This window comes from Gobio gobio (genome assembly GCF_949357685.1).
Source record: "Gobio gobio genome assembly, chromosome: 15".
Lineage (NCBI taxonomy): Eukaryota > Metazoa > Chordata > Actinopteri > Cypriniformes > Gobionidae > Gobio > Gobio gobio.
This window is the reverse complement of record NC_137108.1, coordinates 18,421,853-18,440,004: the sequence shown is the minus strand read 5'-3', so window position 1 is coordinate 18,440,004 and position 18,152 is coordinate 18,421,853. Positions and strand designations below refer to the sequence as shown.

At 36.2% G+C, this 18,152-nt stretch overlaps 1 protein-coding gene across 8 annotated transcripts in view; it reads left to right on the top strand.

The window, feature by feature from the left end:
* The window catches only part of rorc (RAR-related orphan receptor C), an 89,699-nt gene that overhangs the window by 51,754 nt on the left and 19,793 nt on the right, over positions 1–18,152 (top strand). For 4 of the 8 annotated variants that reach the window (XM_079837503.1, XM_079837505.1, XM_079837507.1 and 1 more), the window contains exon 2: positions 1,197–1,226. In XM_079837503.1, the coding sequence (XP_079693629.1) occupies positions 1,197–1,226 (30 nt within the window). Of the gene's footprint in view, positions 1–1,196; positions 1,227–5,167; positions 5,392–18,152 lie in introns of those variants that run through there. The other 4 variants (XM_079837510.1, XM_079837508.1, XM_079837509.1 and 1 more) reach the window with 1 other exon arrangement.

Genomic DNA, 18,152 nt, shown 5'->3' with positions numbered 1-18,152 from the left:
GAACTAGTATTGCGTTCCTTGCCGTGCGCCCCGCGGGCTTTTACGCTTCAGAACTACGAAAACCGAATACGCAGCCCATGAGCCCCGCTTATATACACGTGGCCACGCCCCACCTGTAGGCAAATGAAGCCAGGTGGGCGCGAAGCGCCCTCATTGGTCGCCACGTCACGCGGGCTCACCGATAGGCTGCTGCAGTTGCCAGCAGAGCAGCCAATAGCACGCTGGAATAGCCTGCTATGGTCTGCCAGGCTGCCGCACTGCGTTGACAATGTTACAAAATTAAGGATAATTTTGGGTTTTTCAGAAATCTCGAAGAAAGAATACTTTCCCGATGCGTAAGGAAACTTACGCAATACTCGTTCCCTCTTCTAGAGAGAACCGAGGTTACGTTAAGTAACCGAGTATCGTTTTCCCCCCAACAAATGTTTAGTGAAAAGATGTGTGCTCAAAAATATTGATTAACTTCTTTAACTTCAAACTAAAAATTAAATAAACGAAATACATCTCTGTTTTAATTTCTATTCATTTTTCAATATATTTTTGCAATCCTCTTAACAGGTTAAAACCCTGATGTGATTTGTTATTTCCTAGTAATAAACATGAAATAAACACAAAAATCGTAAAACAATTTATAAAAAAAAATGATAAATGATACTAAATTTAATTAATAATTAAATTAATAAGTCAATTTTTTTTACACTATTTTTTTTTACAATTAATCTGAAACCCAGTCTATTTTGTGATTAAATGGTTTGTAGTTATTGATAAACTTTTCTTTTGTTTAAATTTCAGAAAAATATTAGTTTGATCATTTTTTTATTTCAATAAATTGATTAACGGAGTAGAAGGCTGTCCTTGACAAATGCAACATCAGCTTAGATAAATAAGGACACCGCTCAACAGGAAATAAAAATGTAATTGAATTTACAACAAATCATTTGAACAGGTGGTGTCAAAATGTTTACATTGTGGAATGATTTCCATTTGTCTAAGGCCAAAATCAATATTTCAAGGGGGAGCACAAACATTTGATGTGTTTAGTAACTAGTTACTTTTCATGCTACTTTACTATTATGTTGGATTCTATATTTAACATATTTACAACATGCATATTTATTGCCTCTAATGTTTAAAAATGCTACACCCTGTTTGTGGAAAGTGACCACTAACTAGCTATTCTTTGTGTCCCTCTTTAGGAAATCCAGTGAACAAGAAATCCCATCTGAGTAAGTACAACTGAGAATCTCAACCATTCATCAGTTATACACTGTCTATTCACTCTGTAAAGCTGTGCAAGTATGTTGTAAACTACAACCCAAAAGTAGTTTCTGTGTGTGTGTGTGTGTGTGTGTGTGTGTGTGTGTGTGTGTGTGTGTGTGTGTGTGTGTGTGTGTGTGTGTGTGTGTGTGTGTGTGTGTGTGTGTGTGTGTGTGTGTGTGTGTGTGTGTGTGTGTGTGTGTGTGTGTGTGTGTGTGTGTGTGTGTGTGCGTGCTTTGAGAAGTGGCATGTTTCACCCCCTATGCATGTTGTTTTTTGCATATCAGAGAACCCCTCCATTGTGGTTATAGGGAGGGGGCCATGTATCAGTGTAGCAAAGCGGTGCATAATTACACCTGTGGAACACACACACACACACAAACACACAATGCACCTGTATCCATGTATATTTATACTTCAGCCACAAAAGCTGTATGTTTAAACGTGAGCAAAGCTACCGTAGACACACACGCACAGGTGCACGCAGCTATGGGCGTGCACCATCTGAATCGAGATAAGATCTGAGAGTATTTTGGGTGAAAAGATGCTGTTTAAAACTCTTCCCGCCTTAGTGTTTGATTACAAGCATTGTGTAAGTATCTCATCTTTTTGTCTTTCGCTCTTTTTTTTAACTCCTTTAAAGTTTTGTTGTTGCATTTAAATACGACCTTCACGGCAACATCCACTAAACTTCCATAACATTTTATCAAAGTCTTTTATAATTGTTTATTAGTCAATTTGTGTATAAAAATGTTTGAAAACCCTGGAAAAACTGAGTGTGTTTCATATCATATTAGTGCGTACTGGGTTTATTAGAGTATGACTGTACAAGGATTAGAAAACACTCATAGCGTGGTTGGTCCATGATTCATAATGACAAGCAACAACACTGCCTTACGCTGCGGCAACAATATCACATGACGACCAGGTTGTTTACACCAATACAATCTGCCGCTTATCAGACCAGCCTCACATCCTCTCTGAACAGTTCCTTGTTAAATATAATAACCAAAAGAAAAGTCAACACTTAACAATTCAAATGCTGCGTTCGAAGTATAACACTCTTAGAAAAAAGAGTAAAAGGTACCCTTTCAAAAGATACTAATATTCACCCTCAAGGGGTAAAAAAGGTACCGAAGTGTACCTTTTAAAAGGGTACCGTCCGAGTAATAGGCCTAGCTGTTGTACCTTTTTTCTAAAGAATTAAATGGTAACATTTTATTTTAGGGTCTAACTCTCACTATTACTAGTTGCTTATTAGTATGAATATTACTAGGATATTGGCTGTTTATTAGTACTTATAAAGCACATATTAATGCCTTATTCTGCATGAACTTATTCTACATCCCTTAATCCTACCCAATACCTAAACTTAAACGCTTACTAACTATTAATAAGCAGTAAATTAGGAGTTTATTGAGGCAAAAGTCATAATGAACATGTGTTCCCCATACTATAGTGCTACCAATGAAACACAAACCAAAAAAGGGAATTTATTGCGGTACCGTATGATGATAACTAGGAGTTTATAGTTGTGTGTCCGCCACTGTAAAACATATTTTTTTGATTTTAGTAAACTAAACTTCATTTACTTTGTTTATCCAATTGATTTTGCCAATGTATTTGAGTTGACAAAATTAAAGTCGGCATGAAACGGAAGTTGTGATAGTCTGTTCTTCCCTATTGTGACGTATATCCTAGTGAAACGGTTATAGAACGGGAATTTATTGGGTGGTGGTGGTTTGCAGGGCTCTACATAGCGACCATTTTAACATTTTTCTGAAAATTACTGCGTGCGACTGCGAAAAAATATTTAGGCCCACCGGTGCGAGTGACCCAATCTTTTCTCATGAATATGTATAATACAATCGGAATAAAAACTACAACTGCCAAAGTGCATCAACACTGACTGACTGAGCAACTGTTACGTTTCGTACTGCAATCAACTGCTTTTCATGCCTTCTGTCAGCAGAGCATGTGCAAAAAAACGTGTGCGACGAACTACACTTCACAGATTGTTTACAAGGTGAAACCACGGTCTATGGGTGAAACGGGTGAGACGCGGCCATGGGCACTTACCAGACGCCTCGCGCTGATGTTTCTTTGCAGCCAAAATTAACTAGAAATTCCACATTTGGATTATCACAAACCAGGTCGGAAATTAACAGGGGCTTGGGGCAAAAATGCCACCAAAAATGAATTAATAAAAAATAATTTAAAAACGCCCCTGTATGAGTTTTTGATTTAAAGGGTTAGTTCACCCAAAAATGAAAATTCTGTCATTAATTACTCACCCTCATGTCGTTCGACACCCGTCAGACCTCCGTTCATCTTCGGAACAGAAATGAAGATATTTTAGTTGAAATCTGATGGCTCTGAAAGGCCTCCATTGGCTTAATGGCACGGTTCACTCTCAAGACCCTTAAAAGGTACTAAAGACGTCGTTACAAAGTCCATCTCACTACAGTGGTTCTAAAATAACTTTATGAATCGGCGATAATAGTTTTTGTGCGCAAAAAAACCCTATATAACGACTTGTATAGTGATGACGATTTCAAAACAAGGCATCATGAAGCTTCGAAGCGTTATGAATCAGCGAGTCGATTCAGCGGTTTGAATCGCCAAATTTCAGCAGTTTGGCGGTTTGACACGCGATCCGTATCATGAATCGGCTCGCTGAATTATAACGCTTCGAAGCTTCATGATGCCTTGTTTTGAAATCGTCATCACTATATAAGTCACTATATAAGAACTGTTGCGCATCTCCAAGCGATTCGATTCGAATGAATTTGCTTTTGAACGATTGAATGAATGACTCCCACATAGACTTGACGCCACCTACTGGCTGTTTTATTTTCATATTTATACTTTGCATGGACTTTTTATTTAAAATATCAAACTTTTAACTAAGTTTAAGTTTAACTTGTACATAGCCTATTTCTAAATTCAAAACATATATTTAAAACATTCATACAACATTATTTACCCATGAGCTGCATTAAATCTATGTAAATGTGTCTAAACACCACTTCAGATAGAGCTGCTATGTCACTTCTACAGGGAAAGATTGATCTTTCGATGCTGATTTAATTAGATTGGTAACAGTCTGGTTGTGTCTTATTGCTCTAACTGAATTTATTGTTTAAATTAACATTTTAAAAACAACTTTTCTATTTTAATTGAAGAAATTGACAAAAGATGATGCATACATTTAATAAGATTAGAAAATGCATACATTTAATAAGATTAGAAAACATTGCTCTTATAATGTTAAAAATGCCCCTGGACATTAATTTAAAGGGACAAAGATCATCCTGTAATGGGAAAGTTATAATTGGAATGTTATTGATCAGAAAGTGCTCCTAAATTTTTGACTGTGCTCCTAATTTTTTTTTAATTAGGAGCACAAGTGCTCCTCAAGAAACAATTTAGCGTAGAGCCCTGGTTTGCTATTGGTCGATCTCATGTGAGTGACAGGTCGCCCCACCCACGCACCAGTAAACACTTCATCTCAGAGAAGAGATGTTGCGGGAGGAGAAGTTAATTTGATTAAAGATTACGAGGGCAGATGAATTTAAAAAACAAAATATGATAATTTATAATAAATACTGCAATATTCCATTTAAAAAAACATTTTGGTTTCATGGTCACTAAAAAGTTTTTTTACTGTGTGGCGTGGAAGATGAGAGGGATAGAGTGAGGAATACAGGATTCCAGAATGATGCACTGCAGATAAGCTTAGAGAGGTGAACTGCTCAACGCTGAAATAGAAAGAGAAAGAGAAAGTAGAGTCCACCTATTGACGGACAGAGAAACAGCACTTTAGTAGACACACCATGGGCGAGCAAGCGAGAGAGAGAGAGAGAGAGAGAGAGGGGTGTACATATCTACAGTTTGAAAGGGACAGGCCCTCTTTGTCACTCTCAGTTAGAAACACACACAAATGATCTCCCTCTCTGTCACATACTGACAGAAAACCACCTAAACTCTGTCGTCTCCCACAGCGTGACAGCATCACCTGTTCAGAAGTTTGATTAACAGTGTGAGACAGAGCTGTCAACAATATTGAGTGATTTAGACGTATCTTCACGAGAAAAAGACAGCAGTTCACACATGCTGTGAAGATGATGCGAGGTAGGCATTTGTGTTTTGTGTCTGGCCTAGTAAGTATGTATTTTTGCTTTGTATGTTTGTGTGGGTGTGTGACAAATGCTTGTTTACATCACATTGGACTCATCCTCGTATCTTTGTGCGCAATAGTTTTCATTTTTTGCTAATGCTGCTTATATCGCAAAGGACAGGTTTTGAAACACTTTGCGCCTATATAGCTCTTTCGTTTTGCTAGTTTAGGACAAAGTGATTATATATCCTTTGCTTCGAGACTGACCTTTTTAGAAGTTTCGCTTTGTTGTTTGTAGTTGTACGAGACTCGCTCCGCCATATTAGCAGGTAGACGAAAAGTCCAAGACTTTGGTTTGCTCTTGAACCACTTGAGTCAGAGATGGATGATCCTCATCATGGACACCTTGAAGGATGGATTGGGATGATATGCAGGATTTGCCAGGAATACATAAGGCTGTGTGGGTCTGATGTGCTTTGATTTTGAGATCAGGATTTTGATTTGTAAATGAAAATGTCTTTGGTGTTGAAGTATGACCTGACTGACTTCCAAATTAAAGATATAATAATCAGTGTTTTTTAAGTGTGCATGTGGTTTAAAATGTGCTTAAAGTAATCTTATTGACTTTATATAATGCTTGTGCAGGAAAACTTTCATTCACTTTTTACTAATTCATAGAATTTTTCCATGCAGCCTCTTTCATTCTTCATTTTTTTCCATACTTGCTTTTTGTTTGCTTCATCTTATGTAATTAATGGCTTTAACAGTAGCTTATAGACTGGTGTGTGTGCGTGTATGCGTGTGTGTGTGTGTGTGTGTGTGTGTGTGTGTGTGTGTGTGTGTGTGTGTGTGTGTGTGTGTGTGTGTGTGTGTGTGTGTGTGTGTGTGTGTGTGTGTGTGTGTGTGTGTGAAGTAGTCCAGCGTGGGTGTGTGACTCTACACTTTTTCACTGAGTTTAGTAATAGGGATTTTCACACATTCAACATCACGTATGCCACACCATTTCCACAATTTGCCTTTGAGCCCAAAGCACATCATTTTACTCTCATTTCAGTTTAATCTTAATTCTGGTTTGACACAAAAACTGAATTATCATTTTGGAAATTGATAGATTGATAAATAGATTTAATTCTGTACTGTAATGGGAACAAAGTCCTTAATTATAAGTGACATTTGAAATAACAGAACATTTCTAGCATACGAAAAAACAACTAATAACTCTTGCCGGTCGCTCAATTAAGAGAAACTGTCAAGAACCACAAATTTATAAATGCTTTTCAAGAAAGATAAGAATTTCTTTTCAAATGATTTAGGACAAAAATGAACTTTACATTTATGCGATCCAAGAAATTGATGATAGAGGCAGGGACAGTTATTCTTGATAGGTAATCAGTTAGTCAAAAACCTAGCAGGAGAAGCCACAATATTGTTTAATGGGCAGATCAATTGATTATTAGTTTATCTTGTGATTTGTGGCTGTTATGATTAGAACCACAGCTGTAGATATGATGAAGAGCCTGGCCTACAGATAAAGGGTTTAATGTGCTGATTATCTCCTTAATGAAACGAGCACTGCAAGATAAGATCTCGCTTTCAGAAACAGTCTGATTACAACATCCTCTCTCAGTCATCTTTGTTACAAGGCCCCACGAGAAGTAACTGCTAAAATGATAAAGTCGATCGTTAATTCTGCCTCTATTTTTGTTTACTTTATCCTGAAACCCACACGGACAAAATGGAGGACCCCAAAAGTATCAGATGACGTTCGTTTGTGAGGCTTGTGGTTGTGGACATCGTTCAGAAATGACTCTCAAGCAAGCATTTTTGTACAGTCCCCTAAAACTGAATTTTCCATAGCAGCCCACATCTCGTATGTGGTTAAATATCTGCACATCAAAATTGCTACAATTCAAGTAGGACCTGCTGAAGTCAGCTGTGCTGGATCTTATCAACTTGCATTATCTGACGCAGGTTTGCACTGAAGCTCTCGCTGTAGTCCAGAACCCTGCTGAAGGCTGTTTTTTGAGTGATTGTCGATGTTGTTAAGACACTGTAAAAGAATTCGAGATTCCAACCACAACTGAGAGTGGTTTATAACTCACCTCTTGCATTGATTGTCATTTAAAAATTGGTTTTCTATTGTGTATACCGGTATGCGTACTCTACCAGTTTTTAGGCTCACATACATTATGTTTCTGCTTAATTGTTGGAGAAATACACTCTCAGAAAAAAAGCTACATAAGCTGTCACTGGCGCGGTGCCCTTTCAAAAGATTCTTCTTTAAGGTACTGATATTTACTCTTTAAGGGTTTACCATTTGAAAGGGTACTGCCCCAATGACAGCTTTGTGCAATTTATTTCACAGTACGTGCACTTACCCAAGAAAGTACTTATAATATAAGGTAACTACATGGGTTATAGTTAGGTTTAGGTGTAGGTTCAGGGTTAGTATATAGTTATTGTAATATCTATAATACAGGACTGTAAAATAAAGTGCTGCCCAGCTTTTTACTGATAGTGTAGACAGATTTAAAATGCTTTCTTTACAATTTGAATTTTTCATTTTAATAGCAAAACAGATACTGTTGTAAAAACATTATGAAGTTAGTTAGAGAATGAACAGTGTGCGAAGCTGTAATCTAGGCAAGAAGCTAGAACGTTTTTTTTAGTCACTGCATAATTCCCATACATTAATTCATCATTCTAATGGCTTTACTATTATTTTAAAATGTGCAAAATAGTAACTCTAAGGAATAAGTATGCATGTCCAAACTGCAAGCGTGCGCACAAGTTTTGTACCGACCGACGGCAACACACTCTTGGGGTTTTGTCGGATCAGTGTGTTACCTTGTAGGACCTTGTTTTCATGGATTGAACACTTTGAATCGCCACATGTCGGGTCATGGAATGTCTGAGAAATTACGTACTGTTAACTGTAATGTAGTTCCAAACCATTCTTTCTTCTGCTGAACACAAAAGAAGATATTTTGAAGAATGAAGGTAATCAAACAGTTGACGGGATCCCATTGACTTACATAGTATGGGAAAAGAATACTATGAAAATCAATGGGATTCCGTCAACTGTTTGATTACCCATATTCTTCAAAATATCTTCTTTTGTGTTCAGCAGAAGAAAGAAACTAGGTTTGGAACAGCTTGAGAAAATGATGACAATTAAAATTTTTGGGTGAACTATCCCTTTAAGACTTGTGAAGACCGTCCTTAGTTGTAATTTTTTATTCCCTTATTTTACTTTTTTTTATTTTACTAAAAACTAATGTTAAAAGATTGTAATGCCATTCAGATTAACATTATTTAAGAACAGAATCAGAGGTTATCTGTACTTATTGTGGCTAGTTTACTGTTGTTCTGCTGCATAAAAAGGTCTGAAAGTTCCTGGGTTTTATCCCGTAGTAGACAGAGAGAAGCAGCACTTCAGTCGCATTGATTCAGAGAGGAAGGTATGAGCAGAAAGACCTTCCGGGATAGCTGTTCTGCTCTACATCCGATGAACGAAACCGGAAAGAAAATTTGTGGATTTTATCAAATGCACCTTTTGGTTTTATACACACATTAAGAAAACATGCACCGTGAGGCATTTTGCAACATTGCACTAGATTTTCACTGCATACACACACATACTTTTTGAATATACTGCCAATGAACGCTTCACCAGCTGCAAGACTTTTCTGCGCTGTGGTCACCCGTTCAGTCCCTGTGTGTGTGTATCGGCACACACATTTGTGCGTATGTGTATGCGCACAGGTGTGCGTGCAGAGCTTTTGTTTGAATGCTATTTTCCATCACCTACATTTTGGGTGTTTTACCAAGTAAAACGGTGCATCAGTCAAGATGAACAAATCAATTCAAAAGTTTAAGAGTTGACTTGTTTCTGTTTAGGAATCATAAATAAAAATAAAAAATCGGATCCGTTTTCATATAGACCAAACGCTTATGCAACTGAATGTTATGAGAAGGAAAGTCGATATATGAGCACATCCGCACATTGATATAAGTATAAATCTACCGTGTGTGTGGGGGGGTGAGTTTCACACCTTTTTTCACTCTTGTTCTTAAATGTCTTCAAATCTTCAAAGGCACTGAAATCATGACTTGTACATTCAGGCACCAAAACCTTGAAAATCAAAGAGATATTCTCTCCCCCTGAATTCACAAAGCTTTTCCATTTAGACTGATTTAAAAAACAATCCAGTGCCTTCGGGTCCTAAAATCATCTGTAGACTTATTATTAATTTATACAAGGAAAATAATATATAAGTATGTGTGTCTGTGTGTGTGTGTTCAATATAAAGCGCTTTAAGTGCCTAGAAAAGCGCTATGTAAATATAACAAATTATTATTATTATTACATGATTTATGAGGACACAAATTTGTATAATGACATGTGTATTACACCTGTATTACAACATTTCCTGAGTCCTAAACAATGTTTTAATAAAAATGCAGAAAGTTTTGTGTGATGGGTAGGTTTAGGGTTAGTTTAGGGGGATAGAATGTATAGTTTGTAAAGTCCTTAATTGTACTCATATTGATAGGTGCACCCGCGTGTGTGGTTGTGTGTTTGTGTGTAAGAGTGTATGAGTGCATGTGTGTGTGAGAGTGTATGAGTGCATGCGTGTGTATGTGTGTAAAGTATAAAAACCATTATGCCTATGGAATGTCCTCATAATGATAGGTGCACCAATGTGTGTGTGTGTGTGTGTGTGTGTGTGTGTGTGTGTGTGTGTGTGTGTGTGTGTGTGTGTGTGTGTGTGTGTGTGTGTGTGTGTGTGTGTGTGTGTGTGTGTGTGTGTGTTGTGTGTGCATGCGTATGCGCGTGTGTGTGTGTGTGTGTGAGTGGATGTGTGTATGTGTGCATTCTTGTGAGTGTGCGTGTGACTGTGTAGGTGTGTGTGACTAAATCATCATGATAAGCACAAGTGTCTTATCTAACTCTGCTTATTTCATCTTATCTTTTGGCACTTTCCTGTGGCAAAAGATGTTTTGTGGCTGTGCTGCTTTGTTTATTTGTTTTATACAGCTCACTCTTTTATTACTAATTCATGTTTTATTTTAGAAACAGAAAATGTGTTTGATATTACCTTAAGTGTGGACATCTTTTATATAAATAATACATATATAATTCATATATAGTGGAAAACTACTAATCCAAATAATAAACAAAAAATGTTCGTGATTATAATTTTTTTTCTTTTTTACACCACTCTGTTAGCAAATACTAGCATTAGATAAATGCAAAACTCCTATATAAAATATAAAACTCCTATATAAAAATGTCTATATATTTCTTTGAAAGCCATAGGCTCTTGATGTTTCCAGGTTCTCTCTCTTTCTTTCTTTCTTTCTTTCATTCTTTCTCTTGGTGACTTTTTTTTTTGTCCTGTCACAGCACTCCTCTGTTCAACTCGAGGATTTCCGTTAGTGGAACCTTGAGGTTTTTCACTAGTTTACAGTGCAGAATGCTGTGATGGAGGTTTCAAGAGAAGCACAGACAGAACCGCTACTTATACTAGGTGGACTTAAATCGACCGACCATCTTTAAGGTTTTTGGGGATTCTGTGTACATTTTTCGGCTTTCTTTGTCCTCATTAAACATTTCGTTAGACCTTTGTTGTCCTGAGATTTTTTGTTTGCATACAGCTATGGAATTTAGATACAATTAAAATAACATGTCATCATAATTTGTTTTACTGTTTACTGGAACAGTAAAAATGGAGCATCATGAATCCAACCGTCATACCCATTCAGAAAGGCGATAGCTCTTTCTCGCTTGTCTTGCTCTTTCTCTAAAGCCGGGGACACACTTAAGGACTGTAAGGCCGATTATGAATGTAATTTGATACTTACGACTGATCATGGCCAAACGCGCCGAGTTGCGTTCCGTCAGTGTTTGAAATCGTGCAGTGTGCTGTGTCTAAAGATTAGTCTTCGAATTTAAGAACCAGCTGTTGCCAGTCATCCTCAAAAAGATTTTATTAAACATGTTTGTTTAATATTTGCGACTGGCACCAACGATTATGCTGAGGAGATGTGTTCCTTCCCTGTCAGATATCATTCTTGTAATTTTATCAAAAACATCTTATTTTTTATGTTTCTTTTGTATTATTTCATATGTTAACATTGCAAGTTAATTGTTTTTACGCTAAAGAGATATGTATACAATTTTGAAACAAAAAGTAAACTTTAAAAAGTATTATGTTTATTTATTAAGTGTACTTTGTCATTTAAAATTTGCAGTAGGAGGACCTGCACCATTTCCAGTGGCATTTTCAGACCTAAATACTGAAGTTGCGGTATAGTTTTATGTAATTGCCCTCTTATCAGTGGTACATCAAAGATAATCATTTACGACATATCACAGCTTACATCTTTCTTACAGTCATATACATATATATAGGTGAGATAGTATCTGCATTTCTGGAAAGCTGTGTGATCTGAGAGATCTCTCACAGGCATTGTGTATTCAAACAGGTAAATTTACTTTGTTCAAACTGATCAGTTTTTAAAAAAATATATTTGTTGAATATGTATGGATAAGTCAATGCTTTACGCTGATCTTCAGCTGTGGTAAGTACCAATGGGCTTTATGACTGCTAATAGTTTGTAATGTTTAATCTAATTTTTATTCACTTAAGAAATATGATTTCTATCTCAAATTTGTCATTGTTTAATAGTGTTCAACTCATTAGATTGGGATAATTCTCATACAGAATCTAGGACAATTCTTGTCTTTTTTTTTCTTCTTCTTTGGTATATTTTTCATCAGTTTCTCGGAGCAGAGACGAGGAACATGAAGGCTTTTTGTCTGTATCAGCATGTGGTTTAGGTGAACAGATAGCACAGGAGAGAAAAAGAGAAAATGTGTCTTTATCAGCATGTGGTTTCAGAGAATGAGAAGCTTTTTGTCTATATGGAGATATTTCTTGTTATTTGGAGTCTGTGTGTGCAAGTGAACATGTAGGTATTAGAGTAATTTTAAACACAAAAGGACAGAAAACACATGCAAAGAACTTAGGAAGAGATAATTTTTTAGATTGCAGGCCTTGAGTTGAGTTGAGAGAGGCCGCTGTGGTGAAGGAACCGTTCTGCCTGGATATTATCTGTTCAGTTTATGTACATTTCGTTTAATCGTGAAACACAACACAATGCAATGTGTAAAAATACAGGTAAACCACCTGTGGGAAATTCCTTCATGGTCCCTATTTTTATGGACTTTTCTTAGACCGTAGAAGTAAGAAAGACAAGAAAAGTAAGGCAGAAAAAGTCATTCTTGGTTTTTTTTTTTTCCAATATGTAATAACAGGAAATTCACTTAGTCCGTTAATACCAAATGAACACGGTCTGTTAGCATCTAATCTTTTTCCATCAATGGCCATTCAAAAATAGCTTTATGTAGCTTACATTTTTTGCATAAGTAAGAATTCTAGTTAACCAAAATTAAAACCATAAAAAACCTTTGTCACTTGAAATAAGAAAAATTTGAACTGAAATAAAAGAAAATGTACGAAAAACACTTCTTTATATTTATTTATATTTAAACTTTAAATAAAAACGTTTCTCATTTTCATTTAAAGTTGATGTACTGAAATACAAATGTATAAAAGCTATATAGACATTTAAAAAACAAAATTAATAAAACCTAAAATGAAAACAGAAAATATAAAAATAAAAACTATTTCAAAATATTAATGAAAACTATCTAAATGATACTAAAATAACACTGATCGTGAGTCTTTATATTTTATTTTAGACATTTTACCAGTATCTGTTTTAGTTCTCATATTGGCCTGAAATGGACTATTGGAATATTGGAAATCAAATATTGTTTGCTGCCTTTCACGTCACAGCTCAGGTTAGTCAATAGTGCAAAGGACTGTGTATGCGTGTTTCTGTGGTGCCATCAGCCAATCGCTATTGCGATTATGTAATTTACCTGGCTCCAGATTTATTAGTCACATGGCATTTAGGTAAAAATGAGTGGCTATTTTCAAATTGCATTCACGAACGTCACATACAATGCACAGGACATCAAGCCACATTCACACTTTCCCTCATAGACACACTCTGACACGAGACCCACACTCTTGCAAAAACAGTTGCAAGGAGTTTCCTTCTTGCCTCAAATCATGACATACCTTGACACAGTGACATAAACACACTGACACAGAAACACTTGCATGCTAATTACTGTATGCACTACATATTGTACTTGATTATCAATACATTTAAAAATCATGTTAAAATTAGTATCAAATATGATACAGGCTTTTGAGGAAGGTTTATTTCTCAAACATCATTGTATTGCATTGCATTATATTTCTATTTTATTTATTATATTATATTTTTCTCCCACAATAAAAACTACAGTTTTGATCATAAAACTATAGCATGTAAATATCATCTTACTATGGCATATTAATACAAGATTACGAGTTACAGCTGATATTTGTATGTGTTTAGTGCAAGTAGTCTGCTATACGGTTATAAAGATCTCAATGATTTACATTACAACCTATCAGAAATTAGCAACTGCATTAAATATCAGCAACTGAAACAAATGTAATATTCTTGCTCAGTTTGGGCCTCTGAATACATACGAGTTGTTTTTCCCTCTTAGTATAAGCTCTATATTCTCACTATCATACTATTTGAGTCTTAAAAGCCATGCATCAAATATGATACTCAGAAAAGCAAACTTTTTAAAGATTTTGTCAAACGGTTCAATAAACTGTTGCATTTCAAAAGATTTTTCTGACTATGTTGTTTCATATGTCAGGCTTTACAGGATTAATTCCATCTATGATAATCATTGCATGACAAATGTTGCATTAATTTGCAATGCACCACTGAGACAAGAAATGTGAGATTTTGATCTCTGATATAGCTTTTAAAGACTGCTGTATCAGATTAATATTTGCACAAAAGTTCCTTTTGGGAGATGGTGGGATTGGGAGAAGAGAGGACGAGAACAAGAGGGACGGGGGGGAGGAGGGCGGGTGGACATTCCTGGCAGTAAAAACACAGATGAAAGAGCGTATTACTGGCAGTCGCATCCTTTGTGAGTGAGACAGAGAGAGGGAAATAAAGAGTAAGATGTGCATGAAAGAGGGAAAGTCAGAGCGAAAGAGAAGCCAGTAAACCACTTAAAAGACTCTGAGGTTGACACCTTCATGTCCACCTCTTCATACTCAATATTCCCCCAGTCTCAGTCAGTCTCGGTGAATCTCCCTGTTTTTTCATTACGTGTTATTCGATTTTGCTGTTTTTGTGACAAAAAGCCCTTCTTTGATTCACCCACTGTAAGAGCTTTGATGGACCCGACGGGAAAACTCATCAAAAGAAGCTTAAATTTCTGACATGAAAAGGTCAGGCTGACATGACACATTTAGAATCCACTTTACCTCAAATCACCTTTTTTATGATTTTAAATATATCATTCTAGCATAATAACATGGCCCAGAAGAGAACCTAATATTGTAGACTGCTCACACCATACTTAACCAATTAACGTCTTCTTTAGCAGCCTTTAGCCACTTCTAACTGGGTTTAGCAACATTTCACATGGGGTGGGTGAGGGTTTGAAGGGCATTAGCTGTGCCAAAGGGCCAAAGGTACCGTCTGCTAAAGGGTATGCAGGGTAAAGTATGAACAGTGTGAAACTCTGAAAGAGATAACCAGGGTGGAAAGTGGGGAGATTTTTTTTTTTGCCCACCAACCAATTTTACCATTGGTCAAATGTATGAAAAAAAAAATATATATATATTAAAAACATTTATTTATTTGATCATTCATTCACAAAGCCCACTTTAACTGGACTATAGTACACTAGTGCAAACAGTTGCAGAACTAGACTTTAATACATGGGGTGGCCAACAGTGTTCATTGTGACAGCCAATTTTTGCACTAAAATGCATCTGAATTGTTTTAGTTTTAGTTGACTAAATATAATACGATTTTATTTGACTTAATACAGTAGATTTAGGTGACTAAAATCGAATGGGTTTAGTTAAATGCTAATGCATTCATTAAGAATTTCTCTAAAATTTCTAAAAGATTTATTAACCCGTTAATATTAATGATAACTGTCACCACCCCGCTCTTTTTATTTCTCGCCTTTTTTCATATCACATATTTTAGTAGTCATCATTAGTTTGGTATCATTTGAAAGCTTACAAACTCAAAAATCATCCTGTTAAATTGGAAAGTTGTGTTACGGTACTCTAATTTCATTTAGCGGGCTCCTCCCCTAGTGGGCAGTGTCAGGTTTCATATTACAAAAGTTTTTACCTACTTTATAATCAAAACCTTTTCTAATCTTGACAAAACACATATTGTCGGAAAGGTCTGCGTCTTAAGGTTCCATATTTGGTGACTGTTTTGTGATAGAAGTGAAATTTGGATAGATATGAATAATTTTTGTTACAGGAGAACACAGAATATGTGTGACACCCGGTGACTATTTTTTGGTACAACGCCTAAACAAAATCTCATGGGGATATTTACTTCAAATTTGGAACACAACTTGGTTAGACATGGCTTTGATTTTATAGTAATTTTAGAGTAAATTTAAACTTCCATAACTTTTTCATACTTTAATTTTTTTGCAATAATCTACTAACTTAAGTATATATTCCAAAGAATTCTTGAATTACAAATTACTTGAATTTAAGTTTGGATAGTGCATTTTCCCGTCTATTCTCAAAAAGGGGGCTGACTATTTAAGCTATTATAGAGCAGTGAATGCTTTTCTCATTTTCTTTTGTTGTTTGATTAATATTAAGGGCACAGATGGCATTAGCTTTATTAGGCTGCTGTCACTTTCAGACAGAATGCGCGGATCCAATGCACTGATGCACATCCGATATTCTCAGAACTGTTTACGTTCTCTTAAGACATAACCATGACGTAATGTTGTGTGTATTTGTCCATTCAGACGCAAAAGAGAGCTCAATTCAGTACTCGCACGCTGTACGCAGGCCCGTCACAAGGGGGGTGCGAGGCCCTGTGCGAACGTGAAGTGCGAGACCAGGAGGTATAGCCTATTGGTCTACTGTTGCTACACTGTAAAAAATGTTAGGGCTCTCCAATTCAAAATTTTCTAGTGAGCGATCACATCAAAATTTTTCAATCGGCCAAATTGAATTTCTGTGAATTGAATTTTATCCATTGTGGCAACAGTCTGTTAACATGGGCTCAATTAGAAATAATATGTTGAGCCAATGGAAAAATTTTATTTACCAACACTGTAAAAAAGTCAGGCCTCTCCAATTTAAAGGAAATGTATGTAAGATTGTGGCCAAAACTGGTACTGCAATAACTTTCAAATTACTGTAAAGCGGTGTATCCCCTCTCCCCCTCCCCTGACTCGAGGTTGCCAGATAGGCTGCAGGATCCAGCAGGAACGTAGGCTGCTACAAGGAGCTTCCAATGGCAAGTGACGAGTCCTACACAGCAAGTTTTTTTTTTTCATTGTCACAACGTTTTTCTGATTCATAACGAGGTCTTTTAAGTTTCGTAAAGTTATATTTTTTATCCAAAACGTTTGTAGCTGCAGCTGTGGTAACTAGAGCAGAGCTGGCAACCCGGATGCCGAAACACTACTGACTTTGTGATTGGTAGACAGGTGGAGGGTGGCGCTTCAGGCCAAAACACAACATGTCAACATCAACATCAGTTGAGGGCTGCAACTTCACTTTTAAATGACAATATCCTGGCCGGTCTACTGTTGTCAGTGATATAAGTATTTGAAATTAACATGGTTTCTTAATGTCTAGTGACATATCAGGGCCATTTTATGATTAATTGAAATACATTTCTTACATACAGTTCCTTTAAAATTTTCTAGTGACTGATCACATCTACATTTTTCAGTTGGCCAAATTGAATTTCTGTGAATTAAATTGATCAAATTTAATTCACAGAAATTCAATTTGGCCAACTAAAAATTTTTGATGTGACTGGTCATTAGAAAATTTTGAATTGGAGAAATGTTTTACAGTGAAACTGTGATATTGGTCCAATTAAAAGTTTTAAATTGTAGTCACAATAGTTTATTTCTCACTGCCCAAAAGACAAAAATGACTAAAAACATAGCCTAAATATTTTAAGCAAAATACAGAACACAGACAACAGGGTTGACATTTTATCACATTACTTTATTAACAAGTAAATTCCAACACAGGATATTTGGTGAAAATACCTTATTTTTAATAAGGAAAAACTCTGAATGCATTCAATAAGTCTTCTGCATAACAGGATGTCTTAATGTGGTAAAGAAAACGCGACACTGCATAGGGTAAAAACCTGCAAATAAAAATAGAAACTAACATTAATGACAAAGTTCCCCTGCATCACATCTGGCAAATGACAGAACAGAAGTTACTTCATTATATAATGAGGATGAGACGAATGAATGGATGAATAAGAAAATCACGAGCTTGACGTGTTGCAATAACTCAAGCCCTGAAAGAGGCCGACGCCAAATGCAATCTAACGGCACCGGGTCACATGGCACACATATCACACAAATGACTTAATTTACTTATTACCTATTGTTTTAGACATATAAGACATGAGGAAAATAAAACTATTGGCTACCATTAGAGTAAACGAGGTAAACGAGAACACACGCATGAAACCAATGAATGCATGAACTCATGATTCTACAAAATGTCTTTTAAACTTCATACCGGGTCATAAAGCAAAGCTCTGGAGAATAATTTCAGTGCTAAATACTCACCAACGTCTTTGTGAG